At 44.3% G+C, this 27,946-nt stretch overlaps 1 protein-coding gene across 3 annotated transcripts; it reads right to left on the bottom strand.

Moving 5' to 3' along the window:
• Positions 1-1,164: 1,164 nt before the first annotated feature.
• Positions 1,165-27,466, bottom strand: CLTA (clathrin light chain A). Of its 3 annotated transcripts, XM_083719869.1 has the most exons (7): positions 27,062-27,462; positions 12,491-12,528; positions 10,621-10,738; positions 8,951-9,062; positions 5,333-5,386; positions 2,812-2,847; positions 1,165-1,654 (listed from the first exon to the last, which is right to left on the bottom strand). In XM_083719869.1, exons 1-7 carry the CDS (start codon positions 27,264-27,266, stop codon positions 1,483-1,485), a joined length of 735 nt encoding a protein of 244 aa, XP_083575995.1. In that variant the 5' UTR covers positions 27,267-27,462; the 3' UTR covers positions 1,165-1,482. The 3 variants fall into 3 exon arrangements, with proteins under 3 accessions (XP_083575995.1, XP_083575996.1, XP_083575997.1); XM_083719870.1 differs by lacking the exon at positions 5,333-5,386; XM_083719871.1 differs by lacking the exons at positions 2,812-2,847; positions 5,333-5,386 and having other exon boundaries at positions 27,062-27,466.
• Between the last annotated feature and the right edge of the window lie 480 nt (positions 27,467-27,946).

Below are 27,946 nucleotides of genomic sequence, written 5' to 3' on the forward strand. Positions count from 1 at the left end.
AATCCTAGGATTGTAGAGAGGAGACCATAAGGGTCATCTAGTCCAACCCCCTGCGATGCAGGAAAATCTCTCATGCTCTACTGACAGAGTTATGCAACATCTGCCATTCATGCTGGGGATGGTCCAAGTTGGAAGTTCAGCATCTTCTGGGGAGCAATGTTTCCCCACACCTGGCCTACTTCTTAGCCATGTGCAGAACACAACTACTAAACCACACTCAGGAGGTTCTCCCACTAAAGCTTGTTAGTGTTAGTATTAATGTGGAAGTCTGTTCAATGAGAGTTGCAAGGGGGGGGGGGGACCCAGCTTTTCTGGTTAAGGTGGGGCAAGGGGGTGGATGACATTTGCCCCAGGAGACTGGCTGTTTAATAGGATGCTTGAGTTGGTCCTGCCTCTCGAGTCCAGCAAAGAAATTAAAACAATCCACGTTGCCCTGAAAAGAATAGCAGTTACACCTTTTGGAGGTGGCTTTTAGGCAGAAAGCTAAACTATTGCCACATGCTAAGAACAGCATTGCCAGATTCCAGCCATTTGTTTCTTTGACAGCAAATATAATTTCACCAGCTACATACAGGTTTTTCCTGTTGTATCACTCAAGAATGACTTCTACCACTGAAGGAATTTTCCCTGCTGCCATCTGGAAAAATTTATAGTACCCTCAGGTTCTGGATTTGGAAATCCTTTTCGCACCAAAGACATCCCCCGTCCCCAAACCTACCTACAGGTTCCATTTGTTGGACCCAGTTTCTGTTAATCACTTCCAGTTTTTCTACCATTCCTCTAAACACACACCAGCCAAGACCAGCAGCAGTTCAGAAAGAAACCACAGCTCTGCATTAGGCTAGCAGTTAGAGGAGGGGGGAATGAATGAAACAACCCCCAAGCCATCTGCCTTAATACCTGGTGCTACAGCTTATTCCACTGAAGGCACAGCTGTAGGGGGCAAAGCCTCTTGGAAAAAAAAACAACATAGTGGAAGAGGCTGTGCATTAGAAGATAACCGTAAAAAGAGAACTCCATTTGCTTTGCCTTTTATAGGACCATTAAGAACGTGATTGCTTCAAAACACATTCTTTAAAATTAGCACCCATACAGGCCCGAGCCCAGCTACTGTGCAAGCTTTAACAAGAAAGTTGCCTTGACTTATTAAATCCCACACAAGAGTGCCGCTTAAACAGATCTTTAATTTTCAGTACAGCTGAAAGTGAAGTCTCTGCGCCAGAAAGCCCAAAGACTACAGTTCTTGACGTCTCTTCCCAGTAATGTACAACCAGGAGGACACGGATAAGGGGGAGGAGGAGAAAAAAAAACATGCAATCACAAAACAATGATCAAACTCTAAGTACGTCATGAGGTTTGGTCCCAAACGGAAAAAAAACAACCAAAAAACATTGAAACATAATTAATCCAATTACTGCAAACACAGCTTCTCTGAGTAAAGTTAAAGATATTGCATTTGTAGTGTGGCGTGCGCTTTCCCCTTCAGCGAACCAGCGGAGCTTGCTTGAGTGAAATCAGCACCGAGCGCATGCGGGAAACATCCTTTGCCTGCTTACTTGACTTGGGGTTAAAGTCACAGAGCCGAGCCACACGTTCCCACTCAGTGCCTGGGGAAGTTTCGTCAACATCGTTCACAAAGGCTTCTTCAGCTGCCCTAGAAGCAATGCAGTGCAATGTTTGATTTCATCCGTGGACATTTCCTGCCCCCAGGTGCCCCTTGCTTCCTGGAACCCACCCCTCGCCCCTACACACAATGGCCTTCAAGTCAACTGTAGCACCTTGAGGACTTCCCCCACATCATCCTCCCCAAAAAGTCCTGACAAGGGAGATGGGGTAGCGAGTCAGGCCCACAGGACCGGAGAAGCCAAGTAAAATGTTGGAATACAGGTGTTTAATTTATGTGAACAGTATAAACCCAGCCTTGAACTACAAGGTACCTTCATGATGCTGTTAAAGGGTACACCGGCTATGTATAGCAAGGGAGACTGGGACTGCCACAAAATCAAGGTATGCAGTTTATGTAATCGGAGCCCAAAAGGGTGGACTTTACATGCAAAGGTCCCTGTGCAAACATGACATCATTCAATGCACAGAATTCAGATTAACTGATAGGGTCAGGCAAGATTCCAATCTCCTTATCATCCTCAAGTTTTGGATAGGGCACACATTCTTTCGGGAGGGGAGCACTAACCATCCCGGTTGAGTATGCTAGGAATTTGAACTAAAAACGGCCCTTAAAGTTTTCAAATGCCACCATTTCCAAGGCTCACAAAACCATAGTGTAAGAGAGTATATGACAGCATTTCCAATGCTATGGTGAAGCAGCAGAAGAGTCACAGGCCTCATGCTTGTAAGTGCTATGGACTTGATGGTATCGGTTGGAGCAGGAGAGATCAATAAAAGGTCAGCTCAGAGGATAACTTTGCCTATTCCTCCATATACACAGTTGTGCTCAGTGGACATCTCTGTAAGAATCTATGTCATCCTTCCAACACTGGTGCACTGCTAACCGTATTGCGTGAACAAAATGATTCCCACCCCCAAGGGCTAGTTAAAGCAAACAATGATGCCCTGGATTTCACACATGGGCGGATGCCGTGAGCACCCTAATTATGGGAGGGGGAAGAGGATGACTTCATCTACTCCAACAAGCAGTATAGAAAAGAAGCAATGATGATGGATCCCATGAGGTTAAGCACAGTTCACAAGGATGATTGTATTTTACAAACACCACTGATGACGAGGGGGTCACTACAACACTGCTATTTCATGGGACAAGACACTTAAGGGGCAGTGAAGAATTTACTTAACTGTTCTAGGCTGTAGCAAGGATGGTTTATGTTTGTGCTTAAAGGTGAAGAGAAACAAAAAGGAGAGTTTAAGTCAGATATAGAAAATGAAAATGAGCATAATGCAGATGATAAGTAAAGCTGGCCAGACATGCACTTCTTGCAGCACCGTCTACAGTCAGGAAAACATGCCACCCATGTTATCCTGCAGCAACGGCACTGCATAATTTTCTTCCCCACTGGCTACGGGAAACAAGTCCTTCTGCATTAACAGAAAAGGGCAAACACCACCTGTGAGTCCAGCATTTCACAAGTCCAACACTATTCTAGGTAACTGTCAAACCAAATTTCCACCGGTAGGGGAGTGGGCTTTAAATACAAGACACGAAACAGAAGAACCATCTGCCTCTTCAGGTGCTGTCATGAATCTCTCCTGGTGGACCAGACAGGCTGTGAAACAGGAAGGATCTGATGTATAAGGGGTCACCAGTTTGATCTGTTTTTCCAATGGGTCATTTGAGTGGGGCCATGTCAATCAAATAAAGCTTGCCCCATGAAGTTGGAGGCAGAACTTCTTCCGCCTCCTGATCTTGTCACTCGGGTGACGGCTTTCAAAAACGAAACAAGCAACAAGGGCACTGTGTGGCTCTTGATCCTTCCCTAATGTTGGGTCCCCGGATGTTGCAGGACAGCAACTCCTGTTATCCCCAGCCATTGGCCATGCTGGCCATGCTGACTGGGGATGACAGGTTTTGTAATCCATCAACGTTTCAGGAGCCAAGGCTGGGGAAGGCTAGCTTAGAAGCATTGCCACTATTTGGCAAGGCAACAGCTCTGCCTCCTATGAGGATCCTGCTCCTCAGTGTTGACTAGCACTAACCAGCATAGGGACCATCACCTTCTTAGTATGTACACTGCAGGGTGGAAGACTTCCTAATTCAGAGTACCAACCAACCAAGAAACATCACTTGTGCAAGCAACTCCTAGTACGGAAATGGTCATCCTGTAGATTTGAGGTTGGCATAGAAGAATATCAGCCAAATGAATCTAATATTAGAGTAAAAAAAAGTCTAACTTCCAGAAATAGAAAGATACTGGTTATTTCTTCTCTATATGCAGTGCAACAAATCTGACCTATTCGTGTGGTATATAGCAGTCCTACCAAACTTCATGCCAACATAATTGGCATTTTAATCAATTAATTTGATAAAACGCATCCAAGCCTTCTGCACTCCCTACTGTCTCCTATCCTGTGTTTTATATACTACTTACTGCTCATCAAGCACAGCTTTTTAAAGCTATTATAGCACACATGCAGCTCTGAAGTTGGACATGCTCCTGGCACCCAACTTTATATGGCCAGATTTCTAAACTGCACAATATGTTGCACCTAGCTGCTGGCACACAGAAATAACCAAGCACTGGTTCTTCCAATCTTCAGATTTCCAAATACCTGTCGGCTTAATTTAGTTGGGGAAAATCTCAACTGCGCTTTGTTAAGAGGCATTTCCTTTCCAACATACCTTTGACAGCTCCCTTTCAGGCAGACCCACTTCCTACAAGACTTACAGAACTCAGCAGTGTGACTTAGCAGCAAGCAATGTTCAATCCTACCATTTTATTTCAGCCACAGCATGGATGGCCAACTCCCATATAGTAACAGAAACCATGCTGTTCTCTCATCAGCTGTCAGACTAGGCAGGGGCTGGCAAGGTTTACCTAGCCTGGGCTGGTTCACTCCTGCGGAAATCGCTCTGTGGGCCGGGTTGCGTCTGTACAGACATGCTTTCTAGCGTCTGCACATGCGCAGATGTGATTTCCGGCACCACGGAAGCAAGTCCCTGCTCCGCACTGTGCCAGTTTAGTGCAGCGTGTGGGGACTTGCTGAGCGGCGGCTCAGTTCAGGGGTGGCTCGTGGGTCGTTCAAACAACCCCCGTGGGCCGCTTGTGGCTCATGGGCCACAGGTTGCTGACCCCTGGACGAGGGAGTAAGTCTGTTTTGCGTTACAATCTACATCCTTTCATGGAACGTCAGGCTCTAATCAAATCTATGCCACCCAGAAATGAAGGTCTTCAGCATTTTATTCAAAAGCCAAATGAGAAAAAGATTAGCTGTGAGACATCTCTCCTTCCAGCTTAGGAAGCCCCTATTCCTTCTTTCAGTTTTACTTGTAAACTTTCATTATACTCTGGATTAAAAGTTGGTAGGACAGCCAAGGGTCCCATGAACTGATTCATGGACCAGATGTGGCTGCAAAGATGCCAGATGGTCATCGCTGAGCTTCAGTATTCCTTCCTACTTTATCACCACCACTAAATAGGCCTTTCCATCTTATGAATGAAAGCTGTACTCGCCCTGTCCCACATCCTCCCCACATCCTGGATCCTTGTGATTTGTTCTATTGCAGAACGTGCCTCTCTGCCCCAAGTTGTTTGTTCTCGGGTCGCTTTGAGAACAGTAAGCCTCACAGATCAGAAGTGCTAACTGAAGCTGATGGAGAATGGTTCAAACGAACGAACAAAACAGTAGTTAGGCAACATACACATAACCAATCATGTCAGCGAAGGGTTGTTTGAAGAAAGCTTCGTCTGCCACCCTAGGTGGCAAGGTGGTCCACAGAAGAGGCAAGCAGGCAGGAGAGAAAAAGAGAAGAATAAGCAGAAGGAAAAAACAGCTGTAGTCGTATTAGCTTTAATATATTAAAACATGCAACAAGACCTTAGAAATATTAAGAAATTCCCAGGCAGGAAAAAATATTAAGAAAATGGTTTAAGCATCGTTAAAAGGATGCTCTGGTCCAGAGCAGGTACGAGGCTGGTTCCCGACACACCATAATTTTCATACGGAGAGTCTGACTCAACCACACCACCCCTCCCAGCCCAGGCCTTCCTTCCTGCATTACAGGTGCACCAATGCAAACCAAGGCACTCTGCTTGTAACTACTGAAATAGATTTGTAAACTGTGACTCACTAGGGCTCTGGGCTTGCATTAGGCATTTGTGTTAGTGATTTGGTTAAGGCCAAGAAAGGAAGAGAATTGCACCAGAAAGCAAACGAGCGGTACAGGCAAACAATATGTCTGCACCAGCAAACTGCCCTGTGACATCTGTGCTCTGTCACGTCGTCCCCCATTTTAAACAGTTCGCATATTTGTACAAGTTTCAAAACTGCAGCACTGCAAAACTTAGCTAAGTAAGAGACAAGTTCAGTTTTCTGTCTTAAGAGCCTAGCAATTAAAGAAAGAAATACTGTACTTTTCCATGTATAAGACCAGGTTTTGTTTTTTTACTAAAAATGTTTAAAAAGGAGGGGTAGTCTTATACATGGGGGCAATCTCCTCACCATTTTCTTAATGTTGAGTCCCCCAAAATAGGGGGAGTCTTATACACGGGGTGTGTTATAACCAAAAAAATATAGTAATCCTTAATTTCATGACCAATCCAAGGTAACTGAAGACTATGGGACTTTTTTGAGGCTGGGCTGGGGGGATAATATTTTATTTATCTGTTAAGAAACAAACAAAACTGGGGGGTAAATAAGAAGAAATGCAGCTATAGGACTTCTGAACTATCCTAGGCAGGAATATATTAGTATTAATTTTAATTCTTGGTCACCTGAAACAAAAATAGCGTACTGTGGATTTGGTAGATTTTCAACTTGTTGGTTTTATAGACCCAGCTGCCTTACTAGGTTATGAAAAAGGCACAAAAGCAGGGTTCAAAAACCTGTGCTACCACTGACTCATCTGCCACTAGCAAATAGGACTAGGGTGCCCTGAGTTCAAATCCACATTTTGGCCACAAAGCTCCATCCACAGCCTTAGATAAATGGCCACATTTTAGCCTAAAACACATCAGAGGTTGTTGGCAAAACAGAAAAGGTGACTTCAGGCACTCCACCCTGAACATTTTTGAGGAATGACAGAATTCTGCTTTCCCCCTTTGGCTGCTTGTAGGTTTCAACAAGAAGGAAGCAGGTCTCTTCTAGATTTGAGAGTTGGTTCTTAAGATAAAAGACAGTTAGCCTTTTATAGAAAGTTGGGGGGGGGGGAGGTGAGAGGAGGGAAAGGACAGAACAAATTATCAGCTAAGTGCAATAAGCGGACAAAGACCAGGCTACCTCCCTGCTAATTTATACCATCATCATCAGATTTTGTTCTACAAAACCTCCTCCTCTAAGATACTCCCACCCACAATATCTTGAGTCAATACACCGTAAGCAGAGAGCAAAGTACACTTAAGCTCAATTAAATGAGTGGCTTGCTTACTACTTCTCAGGGAGTCCTACAATAGAGTATTTATTTTGCTAGTTGATTTATAAAGGAGGCCTTCAGCAACAAACATGCAAAAAAAGGCTCTCAGGGCAAGACACACTGAATACAACTATGCATTCGTGTTCTGCTGAAGTCTCACTGGTTCCGCCAATTTCCATCGGCTGAGGACACCCAGTGGATTTTGCCTGAGTCCTAGTGAACCATTGCTGCCATTATTATGCGTCCAAGCATACGGCTTGAGAAGAAAGCCCAGACAATGCCAGTGTTTTAAATTAATACTGGCATAAAACTGGCAACTCAATCCGGCTCTACACTGGCTTCCCCAGGACTAATCACCATTAGAGTTCTAACTCCTCTTTTGAGACATGCTCAAAGATTTGGCTACACTCTGCAATTTTTTCTTTTACTCATTCTTTGAAAAAGACTTTTGCCCTGAAGAATCACAACTACTACAGAAATAAGCCCCTTTAATAAAAAGAGGATTACTACACAGCATGGGAGGCTGTTGAGCAGCTTGTGTGGCCTAGTTTCATGATCGTGTTGAATTGCACGATAAAGCCTGTTCACCTTGCTGGCATGAGAAACTGCAAGTATTCTGAATTCAGCATTTCACCTTTTCCTTTTCCAGACTTGCCATGAGCAGAGTTGGGTTTGGGTTTTTTTAAGGACACATGGGAAAGAACCATGTAGCTCTTAGAAGGGCTGCTTAGCATGGTAATACAGTGATACCTTGGTTCTCAAACGCCAAAAACCCGGAAGTAAGTGTTCTGGTTTTGGAACATTTTTCGGAAGCCAAATGTCTGATGCTGCTGTTGGCTATTGTTTCCGGGGTGCCTGCATCAATCAGAAGCTGTGCCTTGGTTTTCAAACATTTTGGAAGTCAAACGATGTCCGGAACGGATTAAGTTTGGCGCTTATTGTTTTTGGTATTTATTTTGCATTTTTGTTTTTGAGGCTTTTTCAATTAATTTGTTTTTGTGACTGTGTGGAACCCAGTTCAGCTCCTGACTGATTGATTGTGTGACTGCAGAAATGGATAAAAGGCCCTCATCCAAACAATAACTATCATCAGTGCAGGTAAGATTTTTAAAAAAACGTTAATCATCTACAATACTGTCTTATTTATTTTATAGTGTAGTACATTGATTATTGCTTTCATTTTATGGATGTATGGTCGTGTTAGAAAGTAACATTCATGTTCAATTGCCGTTTTAGGGGTTGTTTTTAAAAGTCTGGAATAGATTAATCTCTTCTGCATTACTTTCTATGGGAAAACGTCCCTTGGTTTTGGAAAGCTTTGATTTTGGAAAGGACTTCCGGAACGGATTAAGTTTGAGAACCAAGGTACCACTGTACTTCTTTTGCCTTCGCCATTATTGTACAAGGAATATGCCATTCTTAACTTTCATGTTACAGGGTTCTGCCTATACAAATAGCAGCATGTCGTAACCAAGGTCTGATCTTCGGGAGCGGTACCCACAGGACTCTGGCAACAGTCGGGCTTATCATAAGGGATCTGGTGCAGGCACAATGGCAGCTCCTTGCAAATCACAACAAACCTAACCTTGGGAATAACCGCTTCCTTGACATTTCTGTCCAAGGGAAGGGGATTCCCTCCACAGGCCTCACCCATCATTTAGTGTAATAACTGCACCAAAGTTAAAAATGGCAAGCAATGGAAGGGAGTGGTTGAGGAATTCACACAAGAGAGGGGAGGACATGGGGTGGGTATTCTGGAGGCTGGCTTCCCACTTACTATTTATGGTTTGCAGGGGGCCAACACCATGCTGGCCCTGGGCCATACACCAGAGAATGCCACCTGGGCTGCAGCTGATCCACAGCCACCTCTTAGTCCCCTCCACAAAAAAGCTGGCAAACCCTCCTTACCTATTGTTCACTTTCGTTTTCTGTAGCTGCTCGTCTTGTCTCGCATACCATTCCTCCAACTCCTTTATCGCCTTCTCTTTCCACTCTGCTTCTTGCTTTCGAGAGTTTGCATCTTTTAAAACAGAGGCAGACAAGAATGAACGGACATTTGCTCTCAGAGCTAAATATAGCTAAGATTCTGAACTATAAGTAGACAAAGGCTTTGGGAGGCAGGGAGCTGCTGGAGGGCGAAGAGTCACCACACTAGCAGAAACCAGTCAGCTTGATATCTGAAATGCTCCCAGTGTTGACAGTAACAGTGTTGGATTAAAGGGCTGTTGGAGCAGGGACAGAGGGGTTCAGTGGTTTGAATCCAGAGATAAGCATTAGCTTCAGGTACACAAGCTCAACTGGTAGCACAAGTTTGACTGTTCTGTCTCCATTTCCCAAACTCTCCATGTAATTTTGCAAATGTTCACCAGACTGACCAACACCCACAGCAGTTCTTAACCACTTAACTCTGCTCTCATTTGTTCTTTCTTTTTTAAAAAAATGAGAAGTCCCTAGTCCCTTCGGTTGCAAGAGTTGCTTGAATTTATGGGCAGACAGAGGATCCGTTGACTAAGATTGTCAGGGGTCATGTACGGAAGGGGGAACTGGTGCTCCCCCTAGAGGCTGGTAGACTCCCAACTTCCACGGTCAACGGTTATGGATGGTGTTGGAGTCTAGCATCATCTAGAGCAGGGGTAAGCAACCTAAGGCCCAGGGCCTGGATGTGGCCCAATCACCTTCTCAATCTGGCCACTGGACGGTCCGGGAATCAGCGTGTTTTTATAAGTGTCCTTTTATTTAAAATGCACCTCTGGGTTATTTGTGGGGTCTGCCTGGTGTTTTTACATGAGTAGAATGTGTGCTTTTATTTAAAATGCATCTCTGGGTTATTTGTTGGGGATAGGAATTCGTTCTTTTTTTCCTTCAAAATATAGTCGGCCCACCCCATGGTCTGAGGGACAGTGGAGCGGCCCACGGCTGAAAAAGGTTGCTGACCCCTGATCTAGAGGGCTGCAGGTCACCCAGCCCAGGTTAGGAGTTCAGGATACTAAAGCTGGCAGTCAATGCAACCCCTCCCTCATAACTGGCAGAAGGAGATATATACAAGATAGGGGTAACTATATACATTTGCATTAATTTCCAGGAGTTTGAGTTACTACAGGAAAGAAATTTGATTGTGTACTCTGTGCTTACCCAACGCTGCCCATAGGAAGCTATACATAAGGCAATAAGGAATCAGGCTTCTCTCCTGTGTTGAAGCAGGGCACTAATTCTTAAAATGCGCCATTATAGCGAAAAGAGCTACAGAAGCGAAAGGCAACAGACAGTCTCCAGGATCTTTCTCATCTAGTCCCTAGTGCAGGCCCCAGTGCTGAGGCTGTTCAGACAAGGTCTCCTATGCAAATTGCAAGCAGAGGGCAACAGAACTGCAACAGAAGCTCTAATAGAATTCTCCTCTTATGTGCAAAAGTGAGGGAGGTGAATTCAAGGAGATCCCAACCAATTCTGCTATTCACACTGGGATGGGGGTCAAACCGGCCCTTGACTGTATCTCAGAACAAGGGATGGAGGCACCGTCACTGCTCTTTAGGTCTTGTCAGAAGCCAGGGGAAGAAGTGTGCATGTTCCTTGGCCCTTACCAAGTACTTCTAGACGCTCCAGCTGCTCTTCTCTCCACTTGCGGATGCTCTCTGGTTCTGTCTGCAAACGATCGGCTTGCGAAATAGCTGCATAGCAGTCCGTCGGACCGTTGCTCTCCTTGAACCACACAAAAAAGATCAGTCGTGTTATGATAGCCATTGGATAAAAATGCAGTTCCTTAAAATAGTGCTACTTTGTAGTAAAAAACTTTAAAAATTAGCAGGATCTAAGGGTGAAGAGATTTAGAGGACCAGTCAGGTTTGAGCAAAATGACTAGCGCAGGGAGACTGCCATAAGACATCAGCTTCAAATGAAGGGGGCGAGGGAAAGTTTTAAACAAGGGCAAAAAACAGGGTTTCTGGCTGGTCTTTAAGAAAAAGAGCTACCTGCCTCAACTGCTAGTCCAGACTACCTACCTACCTATATGAAATAGTAAACCTACATTGCCTCCACTCCTAATTAACAGATTAGAAGCAACTCTTGTGTCAGCAACCATCACAATACTAGCCTGTAGCAGGTACCTGGACTGCACCCCTGCAACAATTAATGTGTAGGGAGCAGGAAGAGAAAAAAAGTACCCAAGGAACATGTCAAACTGACATATTGATGAGTCTTTTTTCTCCCACCCATCCCACAACACTGGTTACCCATCACCTGTTTTACAGCGTCAGCGATATTCAGAAGACTGTTGTTTTATAGCAGGGTTTCCGAAACTTGGGTCTTCAGCTGGTTTTGGACTACAGTTCCCATCATCCCTGATCACTGATCCTGCTACCTAGGGATGATAGCTGTAGTCCAAAAAAACAGCTGGAAACCCAAGTTTTGGAAACTGCGTTTTATAGAATGCACCAAGACAAGACAAATTATCTAACAATTCTCTCCAAAATACAAAGTGATGGAAGAAAATAAGCAGCTGATACAATAAATCCCTAGTTCATGTTGGATTTTCCCTACTATCATTAAGTTTGATGTCACTGATCTTTAACAACAACCCATACTAGTTAGGCTGCACTGCTTCCCCAAATCCAGACTTTTAGAGGGTTACATCTGCTGCTTTAAAAGGACAAATTCATACAGATATATGACACCCTTGCTGCCGAAACACCAACATACTTTAATAGTTGGTGTGCCAGACTAGCAGGTGGCAAACTCAGGTTCAAATCTCAATTCAGCCATGGAGCTCACTGGGGCAAGCTTGGGCCTCGATGGGTTGGTGTGAGGATATAATAGGGAGGGGAAGAACCATATATGCCACCCATAGTTTCTTGGTGGAAAAGTGGGGTACAAATGTAGCAAAAAATAAAATAAAGTAGAAAGAGAAAAACATGCACTTGTAAACACACTGATCATGTGCCAAGCACAGCTTCCCAAAATGGAAGAGGCACATTTTAAAATCCATTTTTTTGTGGCAGAAGCAGGCAACTGGCACCCCATCTAAGGGCTTCTTGATTAATTCCTTGCTCTATCCGTGCTTTAAGGCATCTCTGCTTCTTTTCCTTCTGTGTAGACAGAGGCAAGAGATGACCTCTTCCCACGAGGACAGTAATGGAAGCCTTTAGAGCTCTTCCTTTCATCCACCTCAGTTGCTCGTTCCTGGGTGTGTGGGCTGTGGAGAGGCAGATGAGGACTGACAGTGCTTTTAACCCACAAAACCCTTTGCCTGGCCCTTCCACCCTTGTTCAGTTAAAGAATGGGCTTGTTGACCTTTGCCAACTCTGGCATGTAGGAGGCAAACAGCATTACGGCAATCGAGCGCAAATCTGCTGACAGTCTAGATGGGAGCAAAAGCCAGAGGAATAATGAAACTCTTTATCGGGAGAGTCATCCAATAACTAGAGTTGCTTTAAAGCTCATTTCACTTCCATTTACCTGGTAGACATCACCGTTCGTCACCCCGTCAATTGAATCTGCAGAAGAAGAAGAATTCATCTGCGTTAGCTTTCTTTTCTTTTTACAAGAAAGTGTTTTTACAGACAATAACTGCAGTTCAAAGAGTATGTAAGGAGGGAAAAGACTGGAGGGTTTTTACATAGCTGCGAGGACACAGGCTTTAGGCACTCTCTCAACAGGGAATTGGAAGAGGATGGTGTAGACTGGAGGCAAACAAGAGGCAGAAAAAACCTGTTCCGAGGCTCATCCAGAACACACTTGGCGATCTTGGGGGAAGCTGTTACTTTCAACCTCGCCCCCAATACCCTGCCCTTGCTGCAATATAGTATTGGACTCTACAAGGTTATTGTAAAAAGCCTCTGACAGTTGTGGTTATGAAGCACCTGGAATGCTTTAGCACTAGCATTCAGTTTGAAGGCAGAAAAGATTCTCTGCTCAGTTCTTATAAGCTATGCAACAGGGATAGCCATCCTGGTGCCCTCTAGATCAGGCACAGGCACATTTTGCACCTGGCTTTCGACCACTTGCGACAAAGTGAAGATGCCCGGGTGCCAGGATAGCACCATCTGGGGATCATTGGATCTGGACTGGTTTCACACACTAATACCCCATCCTGTAGAATTGTATCAGTTATATTTTAAGTGCACAATAAAAATGGATTTCTGGAACCAAAATGCTTTTTTTCTGTGCTGCCTAAACGGCAGCAGCCACAATTAAGAAAAAGTAGTTGGAATGGGTCAATATATATGTGGACTGTCCCTGGATCAAGTGACTTTTCTAAGTACTCAAAGCTCTTAAGCTGGCTCAAGGTTGTCATCTGAACTAGCCAGATGTTTAACTGAGAATCAATTGCAGTCAGTCCATTGCCCCAAAATGGCAACTAGATCTTCCATTTTGGCAACTCTACCTTTGGTTTAAGGGGCCATTTGGCACCTAGCATGCATATATATATATATATATATATAATCCCTGCGGCGGGGTGCGCTCCCACTGCTCGGTCCCAGCGCCTGCCAACCTAGCAGTTCGAAAGCACCTCCGGGTGCAAGTAGATAAATAGGGACCGCTTACCAGTGGGAAGGTAAACGGCGTTTCCGTGTGCGGCTCTGGCTCGCCAGAGCAGCGATGTCACGCTGGCCACGTGACCCGGAAGTGTCTCCGGACAGCGCTGGCCCCTGGCCTCTTGAGTGAGATGGGCGCACAACCCCAGAGTCTGTCAAGACTGGCCCGTACGGGCAGGGGTACCTTTACCTTTTATATATTTCTAACACTGCTCCAGATGTTGTGTACTTCTGTTCCCATCACCTCAGACCAAGCAGAATAGGGCCAACGGGAGTTGTAGCCCACAACATCTGGACAGCACCACATTTGCTACCCCTGCTCTACAACAATCCCAATTGTTGGTTATGCAGGTGTTGGAATACAGCATTAATTGGGGGGGGGTGTATTAGATTTGGACCAGATTCAAACTAAATAGTTGTGCCAGCAGAAGCCAGTGGAGTGAGTCCCACTAGCGCAACAGGGCTTTCCCCTCTTCCTACATACCCAACCCTGGTTCTCCCAGAACAGAGTAGGGGGGAATGAGGGGAGACTGTGCCATCAGACAAGCAGAAACGCATCTCGGTGTCGCTCTGAATTTCACCTCATGGAACTAGTGAACATCAGAAGAAGTGCACTCCTTTATGAACTCTCAAAAACATATGGTTCAGAAGCACAGGAATGGACAAATACTTTGCAGCATTATCTTAGCATTTATAAAAAGTGGTGAAATGCTACATAAATGGCATACATCTACTTATTTAAGGTATTTGTAATCCTCCCTTCACTCCCAAGGCAGCACTTAATCAGCATTAAAACCATATTTAAAGGTAAAGGGACCCCTGACTATTAGGTCCAGTCGTGACCAACTCTGGGGTTTATCGCTTTATTGGCCGAGGGAGCCGGCGCACAGCTTCCGGGTCATGTGGCCAGCATGACTAAGCCGCTTCTGGCGAATCAGAGCAGCACACGGAAATGCTGTTTACCTTCCCGCCAGAGTGGTACCTATTTATCTACTTGCACTTTGACATGCTTTCGAACTGCTAGGTTGGCAGGAGCAGGGACCGAACAACGGGAGCTCACCCCGTCGCGGGGATTCGAACCACCGACCTTCTGATCGGCAAATCCTAGGCCCAGTGGTTTAACCCATAGCGCCACCCGCGTCCCTAAAACCATAATTAGCAATAAGTTAAACTAACACAAAGGTAACTTTTATCATCATAAAATTCAGTACCATTTATTTTAGGTATTTGTAAATACAGGCAACCCACCATTTATGCATGTTCAATATGTGCATGACCGCATATACGTGCATCACACTGAACCCAGAAGTGACCCAAAACTGTCACAAAAAGGGGAAGAAGAACAGGGTTTTTGCAATCTTTTTCAACAGTGTTTCAAATATAGATTATTTCACTGATGCACACACTGCCTTGGAACTTAACCCCCGCATAAATGGGGGATTGCCTGAAAATATGTATTTTAGGTATTTGCACATGCTGTGACAGCAACCTCATGCTGAATTCCCTCCCCAAAGACTTGAAGGCAGTAAGCACATTTCTTTCATCGGGCTTAACAGTGTTTAATTAGCAATACAGGAGCTTTCATTTCTTCACTCTGCTTCTAAATCTATGGCCTTAGTTGCTTAAATGTTGGTTTTTATTTTACACTGAGTAAATGATTTAATTACTTTGTTTTAGTACATCAAAACACTACTGTGCTTCCCGACAGACACAACTGGACATTCAACTCCCACCAGTTACAAACAACATAACAAACTATAAAGGATGATGAGAGCTTGAGCCAAGCAACTTCTAGAAGGCCACAGGTTTCCCATTTCAATTTTTAAAACGTATTCTTCACCACTCCTGTCTCTTAAGGCGTTGCAAATTGTTTAGGAGGCTTGAAAAACAATCTAGACATATCCTTCTATATCCTTCTAAGTAAAATTCACCAAGCTCAAGTCACTGCCATCTCTTCATACTGCAAAAGGATGCACGACACTAGGAACTGATTTACTACACAGACGTAACAACACCCGACATTGTATAAATTTCAGTGCCTACATTATTTATTATTAGGAGTCTGGGTAACAATTGCTGGCCCGGTTTATAAGCTAGCATGCAGTCAGACATGGAAGAGACCCTGCCCTGCAAGTACAGTATTGGTTATTGAATTTAATCCGTTCTGGGAGTCCGTTTGACTCCTGAAATGGTTCGAGAACCAAGGTGCAGCTTCTGATTGGCTGCAGGAGCTTCCTGCAGCCAATTAGAAGCTACGGAAGCCATGCCGGACATTCGGCTTCTGAAAAACGTCCAAAAATCAGAACCATCACTTCCGGTTTTTCATTGTTCAGGAGCTAAAAGGTTTAAAGGCGTTCGGCTTCAGAGGTATTAATGTATGATGCTTTCAGTATCTTCCAAGGAAGGGATCAGCTAAGTGTAGATTCGTTTGCAAGACCTACAGTGGTGCCTCGCAAGACGAAAATAATCTGTTCCGCGAGTCTCTTCGTCTAGCGGTTTTTTCGTCTTGCGAAGCATCCCTATTAGCGGCTTAGCGCTATTAGCGGCTTAGAAAAAGGGGGGGAGGGAAAAAACTCGTAAGACTCGCAAGATGTTTTCGTCTTGCGAAGCAAGCCCATAGGGAAATTCGTCTTGCGAAGCGCCTCGAAAAACGGAAAACCCTTTCGTCTAGCGGGTTTTTCGTCTTGCGAGGCATTCGTCTTGCGGGTCACCACTGTATTTCCAAAAACTAAGAACAAAGAGGAGACAGAAGCTATCAAGAACTGCCAGAAAGAACAAACAGCTGCTTCCCATGGTCAGTTTTTGTTTTAACAAATCCAAAACCATCTTATCTTTGGGGAAACACTATCAGAACAGGAAGGTTGAAGTCAATACAGCCCACAAAACATCCTGAGACGGCAAAGATAGCACATATATTTCTCCTAACCTTGCTCCCTTTTCTTTTTCCTTTTTCCTTTTTCTCATTTGGGGCATATGCAGTGTTTGCCTAAACCATCACAGCAACATTTGCTTTTTTGAGATGGGTTCAAACTGAGTGATGCCAACAAGACCACAGGTCTGTCCTGTGAAGATACAGACTCAAGACTGACGCCACCATCCTGGCTTTTAAGAGACCTGAATGCATTTAGCCTGAAGGTTTTAAAAAGGAATTTCCAATACAAAAGCAGGTACAATTTTCATAATTGGTAAGAGCAAAAGAAGTGACTTACAAGGAGTTCGAGGTTGAAATCTTCTTACCCCAGCAATGAATGCAAGGGATTTACACAAAGCCACTACATTTCAGTTTCACCACGACCAATCTGCAATACGAGAACAGTGCTAATCTACTTTTTGTGCAGGTTCAAAGGTTAGCGAGATATGTGAATTGATGCAACTCTCTGCACAGCGTGACTGCCGCCTCCAGCAGAAATGGCCCCACACAATCTGGCTTGAAAAAAGCATCCTGAAATAGGAATCTCTTGCCAAGCCTTAATGTGGCAGGTTAAGAGTAAGAAAATGAATGTATGTATTTTGGTTTCCCCCACAAGAAGTGTGGCCTTTGAACTAAAATGGTTCCCCAACCCTAGTCTAGAATCCCACTTTAAAATGTTTTGATTTATTGCTCATGACTATTTCTGGTATTTTTTTAATTGAGCAAATCTTTTCATGTTGCAAGCCATCTTGACCATGGTTTAACTATGGAAATGAATAATCTAACATGAAGATGAAGTTGATACAGTTGTACCTTGGCTCCTGAACACCTCGGGAGTCGAACGTTTTGGCTCTCAAACGACTGAAAACTGAAGTGACTGTTCCGGTTTGCGAACTATTTTTGGAAGCCAAATGTCTGGCGGGGCTTCCGCGGCTTCCAATTGGCTGCAGGAGCCTCCTGTAGCCAATCAGAAGCTGCGCTTTGGTTTCCAAACGTTTTGGAAGTTGAATGGACTTCCAGAATGCATTCCGTTTGACTTCCAAGGTACGACTACTGTACGTCAAAAAAAGCTGTAAGACCAAAATGTATGCAGCCCAGTAGAGATCCTAAGCTGTGCAATCCTTGCCAAAGTAGGAACTATTTAGCAGTTGATGTCCTAAAATGCACTTCATACTACTCAGATGACAGTGATGGCTGTGTGGTGCTCAGGGAATAGCATTGGAAGGCAAAAAAGAACAAATGGTGATATTGGAAACTGCTACATTTAATTACAAGGAAATTCAGATGGAAGAGATCAGAGGAAGTCAAGTAATATGTTTATGAAGATGGATTTTAATTAACTAATTAAGTTTTAGTGTATGTAGTATTATCTGGGATGTGGGAAGTATTTTATGCTCTTTATTCTCTCTTCTTTTTTTCTTCTCTTTTCCCTATTCTAATTTTTTTTTAATAATGCTTTTGTATGAAAATTAATAAACATTATTTGGAAGAGAGAGAAAAAAGAACATTTTTAAGATACACTAGAGCTTTTGCCATCTCATAGTGACCCTCCATTTGTGCCAGCCTACGCCAAACTGCCCAGCCGCTGCTTTATGTGGATCTTGGGGCTAAAAGATTGCCAACCCTTGTGGCAAAACATCAAGAATAGGGGACATGAAAATATATGCGACATCTGGCTCTATATCAATGACCTCATCTTTCCGCTAGAACAATGTTTCGAGCAAAGTAATCCAACGCAGCAATTCAGAGGCCTGAAGAGAGGCAAACAAATGCAAACTCACTAGTCCACCTTATTAATCCACAATGTGCAGAAGCCTTAAAGCTGCACGCTAAAGACAGTTTGAGTAATTTAACCAGAGTTTCTGAGAAACTGGTTTGAGGAATGGAGGAAACCAGGACTTGAAAGCAACTGCTTTGTCCTCACACTGGTAACACTCTTTCCCAGTTCATATATAATAGGATACTATGGTAAGCAAATTGAAGCCCAATTGTGTAGTATTGGCTAGACGTTTAAGGGAGTACAAAGTCTCAAAAATGCAAAAAGTCATCTTCTGCTAATAACAGATTCTGTCCTCAACTGCTAAATATGGCGTTCTCTCAAAGGCACATAAAAGGCAAAAGCAGTTTATGTTGGTCTAGCTTCAATAGACTCTAGTACACCGTGCAAAATTTATTTCCAGCTTTGTTAATATAAAGACTCTTTACATGTGCTTCTTGCCTAACCAGGAATATGCATAGGGCACAAGACAGATCCGGTTAACAGCCAGGCTTTATATTTTCAAAAATGGGGGCCAGACATGGTTTCTTCATCCCACACAGTCTACTCTGATAAATAAGTGAAGTAGGTAAAGGTAAAGGTAAAGGGACCCCTGACCATTAGGTCCAGTCGTGACCGACTCTGGGGTTGTGGCGCTCATCTTGCTTTATTGGCCGAGGGAGCCGGCGTACAGCTTCCGGGTCATGTGGCCAGCATGACTAAGCCACTTCTGGTGAACCAGAGCAGCGCATGGAAACGCCGTTTACCTTCCCACCGGAGCGGTACCTATTTATCTACTTGCACTTTGACGTGCTTTCAAACTGCTAGGTTGGCAGGAGCAGGGACCGAGGAACGGGAGCTCACCCCGTCACGGGGATTTGAACCACCGACCTTCTGATCTGCAAGTCCTAGGCTCTGTGGTTTAACCCACAGCGCCACCTGCGTCCCTTAAATAAGTGAAGTACTAGTGTGCCAATAAGTATATTCTTAGAATAAAAATAAAGTTCCAAAGTGGGAACATAATGGGGGCCCACACCGGGAAGATGCGGAGCAGAGCTCTGACACTCACCTGCATTGCAATCCATTCATGTGAGAGCATGAATGCACAATGCAACGAAAGTAATGTATTATGCAGCGGCTCCATGTAGACTCAATTTCCATTATCCTTTATTGCCCCTTTATTTCAGAAGAATAACTGTACATGTGGATTTCCATGTAAAAGACTATATAATACATTATTTTAGGTCAGGGGTCAGCAAACCTTTTCCAGCAGAGATTCGGTCCACTGTCCCTCAGACCTCATTGGGGGGGCCAGACTATATTGGGGGGGGGATGAATGAATTCCTATGCCCCACAAATAACCCAGAGATGCCTTTTAAATAAAAGCACACATTCTACTCATGTAAAAACATCAGGCAGGCCCCACAAATACCTCAGAGATGCATTTTAAATAAAAGGACACATTCTACTCATGTAAAAATATGCTGATTCCCAGACCGTCCACAGGCCAGATTTAGAAGGCGATTGGGCCCCCGGGCCTTAGTTTGCCTACCCATGCTTTAGGTGTACAGAGGAGAAGGGTGCAGGTCCACCTTTCCATCTCCCAAGAACTACTGCCCAGGTAGGTATTTCAACCAGGCCTATGTGGTGATGCAGTCATACTGACAACTACAGGAATCTGTCAATGGCTGTTCATAAAACATTTGAATATTTGCTTTTAGAAGTGCTTATCTATATTGAATATCCAGAAATGAGAATGACAGCAGTAATACAAACTGTGTATTAAGATCGCTGGGAAATTCAGTTTTAGAAAATCCGAAGAAATGTTATTTTCTCTCCATCACCTATCACCGCAGGATATCCACGTTGTTCTTTTTAGATATGAGGAATGCTGCTAAGCTACTGAGTCATCAGCTCTCTTACAGAATACTCCAGGGCATCTTTTCATAGACACCCACTCGTAAAACAGTCATTCTTACTATGTAATTTTACTCACACTGTAGTTTCAATAAAGCACCTAAGATGCCACAACTACCGCTGGGATACCGTATTTCATTCCAAATCAGAGTCGAGCTTGGCACAAGCCACACATTTCAATAGCAACAAATTGAATAAGATGGTCTGGAAGGTTACGAGTTATAAAAAGTAAATCCACAAAATCCCCAGCTGCTCTCCCTGCTTAAGTGCTTAAAATTAACAAGGGTGCAAAAAAGCAGTTCGTCCACATGTAGCTAGTTAATTTCGCTCTGCATTAAGAAAGAAATTGGACAGCCTTTGCCAACGTATTTCTATTTACCAGTGTATTACAAATGAAAGTAAAAATTCACTGGTAGGGGTACACAATTCTTAGGCATCCTGGTAGCCAATCAGGTTACTACTTACCTCTCACCTCAACAGAAGAGGGGGTGGATCCTGGCAAATGCCACGTATGCAATGGGAGAGGGTACTGTTAGAAACAACTAACTAGTTTCATTGCTTCTCTTTCCCTGTTTATATCAACCTGCAGAAAGGCAATTTCTACATGCAAAAATAAGCAAAGCCTTTCAGAATTCTAAGATAAAGAGTTCATTAGCACCTCTTAAGCAAGTCTAGTTGGGTATCTTTCCACATAACTCTATATACCGTAACTTGAAATTTCTTCAGAAGCATGTGTCACCAAGCTTAGTGGAATGCAAGTCCCACTGTGCTTCCATAAAATGGCAACTTTGTTATTAATACATGCCCTATTTCTATCCATCAACGATAGTAAGTTCATGAAAGAGCCGGATTTAAAGTGAATCCTATTTCTGAAGGTTTGGCCCAGTACACCTGAAACAAGAATTAAGTCCAAGTCAAACTTCCTATCAGCATATTTGTCATGTACTTGGTCACAAAAAGCAGACATTCCATGAAAATGTTTTCCCAAAAGATTGTTTTTCTATACTGCCATTTCCTGTTTTTTAAACTGTGTGTGGGTCATTTGGCCAAAGACAATAGTGCTAGTAAGCATCTTTCTCTGAAGTGCTAACAGTAAATGAACTATTGAGATCGGCGCACTTAATTTCGATCCCACTTTTCCATTTTCAAAAGCAGAACCCAAGCGACCAGCGGTTTAAATTAAGAGCAAGTCAAGCCACTTTTAACACCACATCCAAATGCCTGAAGAAACCAGAATGTCTTCAGGAGACACCAGGGAAAACAGTCCTGGCAAATATCCTAGAGCAGGTTTCACAACCCTAGTGAAACAATGGGAAATGCCCTTTTTCATATGCTTGCCAAACATACCAGATCATACAGAAGGGCCTCCCTTTCTGATCCTAAGAGACAGGAAGGACCATATAGGATGCAGCAATTGTTTCAATATCCCAGTCATGACCCATTTAGGGCTTTAAAAAACAACAGCCAGTGCTATAACCTCCAATAAAGTAGGCCAGTAGCTATTCAAACATTTACCTTCAGGAAACCATTTCTGCGTTGATAAAACTTGTGCGCGTCTGCCAAACTACACCAGAATGCTACAGATGCTTCAAGGGCATGTTCTAGAGATACCCTTGGCTCACATGTGGCACTAACTAGGTCTGTTAAGTGTCAATTGCTGCCCTGCAAAATACAGGAGCTGGGTCAGACTAAATGCCTATCTAGTCCACTGGCCATGTTGAATGGCCAACCACATACCCATGGAAGAGTGATTTAGAACATGGTCAATGCTCTCTCGTAGTGGTACCCATTCGTCATCTTCTCCAGTGGCGCATGGGCAAGTGATCTGCTAAATACTGATCTCACTGATGAGCCTGTCTTTTCCTGATTACAATTTGAAAACCACAGGGGCTGGAAAAGAAGAATCCATCTCTCAAACGGTCTTTTCCTTCTTACAAGGCAGCTGGCATCAGATATGGAATTCTCCAATCAACTGTTTCAACCTAATGATGCAGAGGTTTTTGTTTTTAGAAAAAGTGAAACAGCAGAGAACTGCCAATTCTTAAAAACCAGATGTTTCGCTTGGCTCCATTTCACCTTACCATTTGCTTTCCCAATTCCTAGCGCCAAATGTGCTTCAGTCCCAGAGGAAGCCAACACCTTTCTGCACTGATGGAAGATAAGTCAACCAGCTGATTTAATAACTCCAAGCATCCAGAATCTAGAAAATGCATGGCATGGCATGCAACATATCCATGCGCTTAAAACCTGGAATGCCCTCAATTAGATATAAAGGGGAGTAGGAGGAGAAACATTTTAAGACAAGGCAAAGGCTGGGGAAGTTTAATTGCCTCCAAACCAATGTCTTACTTCCCCCAAATCTGCCTGCAACATCACGTTTCTTCAGCTGCACTAGATATACCAGAGATGAGCTCACTGGGGAGAAATATAGCTGGGTAAGGCTGCAGAGTCAGCGTTACTTATGCCCAATACTTATGTTTGGTGCTGGGCTATTGCTGTCAGTTTAACCACACTCCAAGGAACTAGTACTGGGCAGCTTATCTTTATCTTAAGACATTTTAATACTTTCATTTACTGCTGCAATGAACCTGCATCTAGGTACACTGGTGCCTCACAAGACGAAATTAATCCGTTCCGCTTCGTCTAGCGGTTTTTTCGTCTTGCGATGCAAGCCCATTGACAGCTTAGCGGATTAGCGCTATTAGCGGCTTTTAGCGGCTTATCGGATCAGCTGATAAGCGGCTTAGCGGCTTAGAAAAAAGGGGGGGAGGAAAAAAAACCCGCAGGAACTCGCAAGACATTTTCGTCTTGCGAAGCAAGCCCATAGGGAAATTTGTTTTGCGAAGCGCCTCCAAAACGGAAAACCCTTTCGTCTAGCGGGTTTTCCGTCTTGCGAGGCGTTCGTCTTGCGGGGCACCACTGTATTCTATTTTTAAAAAGAGCTAAGAGATGCCTAGAATACAAGAGACCTGTTTCAAGAGTACACTGAGATGATACTGGCATGGATCTAACCAGTTGGCAATGTCAGTGGTGAGAATCAGCCGTTTGCTTCATGTCTCTGAAAGATTTTCTGAAGAACTAGTCCATATCCAGCAGTCTGTCTTTTTTAAGTTTCAAAGAAAACCCGGTACTTTTAGTTTTAGAAATACAGTACTACTCAGTTAACTGGGCTCCACCACATTACCCAAATCATTCTAGCACTCGACAAGTTCATTTATTGCTGATGATGCTGAGGCCCCTGAAGAACTAGCTCAATCCATACAGTTAAGCCTGCCTCTCAGTAAGAATAATCAGCCAAAACTGCAGATAGCAGAAGACACACCATGTTGTGGGCATGACAGCTCTCACAGGAAAGGAAAAATTGCTACTGGGCAGATCTAGGCTGAGTTATGCTTCAGAGGGAAGTGATCACGTGTTATCGTTGCTGGGAGTACAACGCAACCAATGTTCTGTGCTAGTCTAAATTACATTTGACAGCTTTGCAGTTGTGTGTTAAGTCGTTTGCTGTAATCTCTTGTGTTGCTGCAAATTATTTCACCTCCAGTTTTTATAAAATCAATTTATACCACCTTTCAGAACTCAGAAGAGCCTCCCAAGTCCACAAAACATACAATGATTAAAAAAGAATTTCTCCCTCAAGCACTACTTAAACCACATTTCCTATTCCCTTTTGCTTTTGCTGCTATAATTACTTTTCCTTTTTTTGATCATTGCTTTGTTATTTAATTGCTTTCTGGAGTTTTGTTAATGATAATTTCTCATTATTACTGTCTTATATGCTGCTGATCTGTATGTTTTATAATTATGTCTATAATTTATATTTTGTTCTTTATTATTTTCTTCCCCAGAAGAGTCCACTGTGATGTATATAAAACAGATGAACAAAATTCCATAAAATAGCGTGTGTATTCTCTCTCTCCCTCTCTCTCGTCTGGCCATTTTAATGCTATAAAAAAAAAACACCTTGAGGGTTTCTTGAAAATCTGCAGGGTCTAAGTTTTAAAATAAATAAATAAAATATTGGGGCTGTGTTAACTGACTTATGTCATGTGATCAAAAAACTCAACAGGAAACCACAGAACAGATCAAGTTATTGCTTTAATATGACTGTGAAAATATCTATCAACAGGGGACAAGATGGAATTGAAGAGATTTACTATAATGAAACCTGCAGAAACTGAGCGACAAAAATAAAAAAGGTGATGTTTTTAAGAACCTGGGTGGGTGGGGTTAAGCTTTGGGAGGTTACAACTGCAACCCTGAGCAACACTAGCACAGCAGGTGATTGGTAGAGTATGAGATTCTCCATCTCAAGGTTGTGGTTTGAGCCCCACCGGGGGTTGGACTAGAACCTCAGGGTACCATAAAACTCTACAAGTCTATAATTCTACGTGACTAAGAGTTTGGCTTGAGCTTTTCCAGCTAATGGCCTGCCTCATCTCCCCCATTAGCCTGCTATACAGCCCTAAGGGAGCCCCTACTGCTTTGACGCTGCAATTCACAATCGCCAGAATATGCCTCAGCAAAAGTAGCCTCTGTTGTAAAGGGTTTACTGAGAGTGTTTTGCATATTTAAGACGCACTATACTGTATAAGCCAGCATTTTTGGTGAAATCATTTAAAAGGAGTCGCCATGTTCTGAGAGCGTGTGTCTTCTGAGAAGATAAAATGAAATAAACACAGGGATGGGCATTTCCATGAAGCCCTACCTATAAGGAACCCAAAGCCTCTTGGGCTTGCCAATTGCTGGGAAGCCATAATATTGGGTGTGGATCCAAAAGAGTGATTTTTTTTTTTTAACTGGAGGGCTTCATTTCCTAAATAAATGTGGGAAGGGGAAGGTAGCTGCCCACCAATGAAAATGATGGGGGAGGAGAGTGAAAAAGATTAGAAGCACAATTCTAACAACGTCTACTCAGAAGTAAGTCCTATTGGATTCCATGGGGCCTGCTCCCAGCTAATTGGGATCAGGATCTAAACTAAAGAGTAGCAATCAGAGAAGTGAAAATAAGAGGAGACCAGTAGCCCTTCCCCAGCATCACCACCTCTCCTTGACTCTTGAATAAGCACCACTGCTGTCCACCATTTAACTGCATCAAGCACCAAATTTGGGGGCCGGGGGTTATTGTTTAAAAGGCTACTGTTGCTCCGGTTACTTTTACTAACACCAGAGGTGCAAGGAGAGTGAAGCAGCTTGGATTTTCTGCCTGAAGCAAGAGGAGCACCTTAGGCTCTCTCTGTGTCGGGTTCACACATGAAATCGCCCAAGTGTAATAAGTAGCAGCTTGTATGTAGTGAGAATCTTAATGGTGTTTCCCTCTCACTTAGGGTGAAATAGTTAAGAAATAAACCCAGCTGAATCCAAAAACTTACGAGGACAGAATAGCATTGATCCTTAAGATGTGTGTAGAGGCTGCCTCAGAAGCAGTAAATCTGAACTGCAGAATTCTGGGTGTGGGTAAGTTTTTAATAAACGTTTTATCTTTTTTACTTCACTAAAGGAGAACATTAAATCAAAACGCTATACATTTAAAAGATAATTACTGTATTTTTCGCTCTATAAGATGCACCAGACCACAAGACGCACCTAGTTTTTGGAGGAGGAAAACAAGAAAAAAATATTCTGAATCTCAGAAGCCAGAACAGCAAGAGGGATCGCTGCGCAGTGAAAGCAGCAATCCCTCTTGCTGTTCTGGCTTCTGGGATAGCTGCGCAGCCTGCATTTGCTCCATAAGATGCACACACATTTCCCCTTACTTTTTAAGAGGGAAAAAGTGAATCTTATAGAGCAAAAAATACAGTACTATATTTATTGACTTAGAACATTTTGTTGAACAGAGTCCTCTGGGTGGGTCACACAACGGTGGCTGGATCTGCTGTGCAATTTAAACAGACTACAGAAAACAGTTAAAGGCAGATCATGTCGGTTCACACATGCAATCGGCCAAGTGTAATAAGTAGCAGCTTGTATGTACTGTGATTCTCGTGTTCCAGAAATGGGGCCGAAAGCGGGCTATGCAAACGGATGAGATCCAGTCACTTGACTGGTCGCCTTTCCCTCCAGAGGACCTCAAGGCAGCGCATATGGTTCTGCCCATCCTCATCTCATCCCCACAGCAACCCTGCGAGGTAGACTAGGCTGAGAGGCATTGATTGGCCTCCGTCGCGAGGTCACGCCATGAGTGGGGGATTTGAACACTGGTCTCACCTGGGTAAGACTCTCTAATCCAGGGGTCAGCAAGCTTGTTCAGCAGGGGGCCAGTCCACTGTCCCTGAGACCTTGGGGGGGGGGGGCTGGACTATATTTTGAAAAAATAATAATAAATGAATTCCTATGCCCCACAAATAACCCAGAGATGCATTTTAAATAAAAGGACACATTCTACTCATGTAAAATCACGCTGATTCCCGGACCATCTGCGGGCCGGATTGAGAAGGCGATTGGGCCGTATCCAGCCCCCGGGCCTTAGGTTGCCTACCCCTGCTGTTAAGAATATTGGGGGGGGGGGCAGGGGAAGGACTAGACCATGTGAGAAATGAACATAATATTTTAGCTGCAGTCCCTTCATTTTCCGCTTTGTATTCTTATAAAAAAGTGTGCCTAGACAATCCATTGTTGCGCCCATAACCTAGGTTTAAGGTGCCATTTATCTCCTAAGCTTTCATATCTCAGTTTCGAACACTGCTTAGCATGCTCCAACCACTACACCTCACTACCTTCGCTCCCTTAATCTCTACTCCGAACAAGCGCCGCATGAACGCGCTACCCCATAGTTGCCAGCCCCCTTCCAATACTGCAAGAGTTCTAAGCCGTGAAGGAGTAACTATACCCGCGTCAGCCCGTTCACACGTGCCAGCTATCACGTGAACGCAGCTTTCCGCGCGCGCGCGCCCCCCCCCCCGGCTTACCCGCGGACAGCCCCTCCTGCATCCCCGCCGGCACCTCGCCGTTCTCCAGGATGCTGTAGCCCTCGTCGTTCTCGATGCCCGCGATCTCGTTCTCCTGCTGGGCCAGGAAGGCGGCGGCCGGGTCCTCATCGCCGCCGCCGCCGCCGCCCAGCGCTCCGTTTCCCGCCGCCGGCTGAGGGGAGCTGAAGAGATCGAACTCGGCCATGGTGGGCTCAAGAGGAGGGAGGGGCGGGGCAGGAAGGAGCCAACGGAAGCAAACCGGAGCGAGAAACCGAAGAGCGCCCAAGGAAAGACCGTTTAACGGACTCGGCTACTACTTCCGGCCTCCGCGAACCTGCCAACTCCAGCGCTGCCTCCCCGCTCCTTTTAGACGGAAAGCTCCCCAGAGCGACGGCGCCGCGCCACCAACCGGCTGAGAGGGGGACGGGAACGGGAAGCCAACCAGCGCGCCGAGGAGGCGGGCTTGGCGGAGTGCGCGGCACGTGATCTACGTGGCCTAATTGCGCGCACGCGCGGACCGCTCGGCTCTTCGCTGAGGCGGCTTCCTCCTCCCCCCACTTGCTTCTCGGTCGCGCTGTGAGGAAGACGGCGCCCGAATGGTTTCGTGAGGGGCAACTGCACGTCTCTCATTCCTAAGCATCTCTGTAAACGGTTGGCATAAAAACACAGCAGTGGTCAATGGCGTGTTTTTCCCCTGAAAACTAGATAAAAATGAGACGCAACTGTAGCGGGCGGAGCAGTAAATAAGTCACTGTTCGGAAAGCTTGAGGGCAAAATGTGTATGTTCTCGTTCCCAAGTGACAATCTGGCGATGGGACGGCGAGAAAATCTTTAAATCCTGGCCTGGTCCTGCCTGATTTACGTGTAAGTTAAACAAGCTATAGC

The sequence above is a fragment of the Podarcis gaigeae genome (assembly GCF_964106915.1).
Source record: "Podarcis gaigeae genome assembly, chromosome: 17".
Classification (NCBI taxonomy): domain Eukaryota; kingdom Metazoa; phylum Chordata; class Lepidosauria; order Squamata; family Lacertidae; genus Podarcis; species Podarcis gaigeae.

Excerpts from the sequence above, each read along its gene's own strand:
- CLTA (XM_083719869.1), bottom strand. The coding sequence starts at position 27,266 with ATGGCCGAGTTCGATCTCTTCAGCTCCCCTCAGCCGGCGGCGGGAAAC. Across the intron at positions 9,063-10,620 it reads GGAGCGTCTAGAAGTACTTG|ATGCAAACTCTCGAAAGCAA; the intron begins GTAAGGGCCAAG and ends CTGTTTTAAAAG. Across the intron at positions 5,387-8,950 it reads AAAACGAAAGTGAACAATAG|GGTGGCAGACGAAGCTTTCT; the intron begins GTAAGGAGGGTT and ends CTTGCCACCTAG.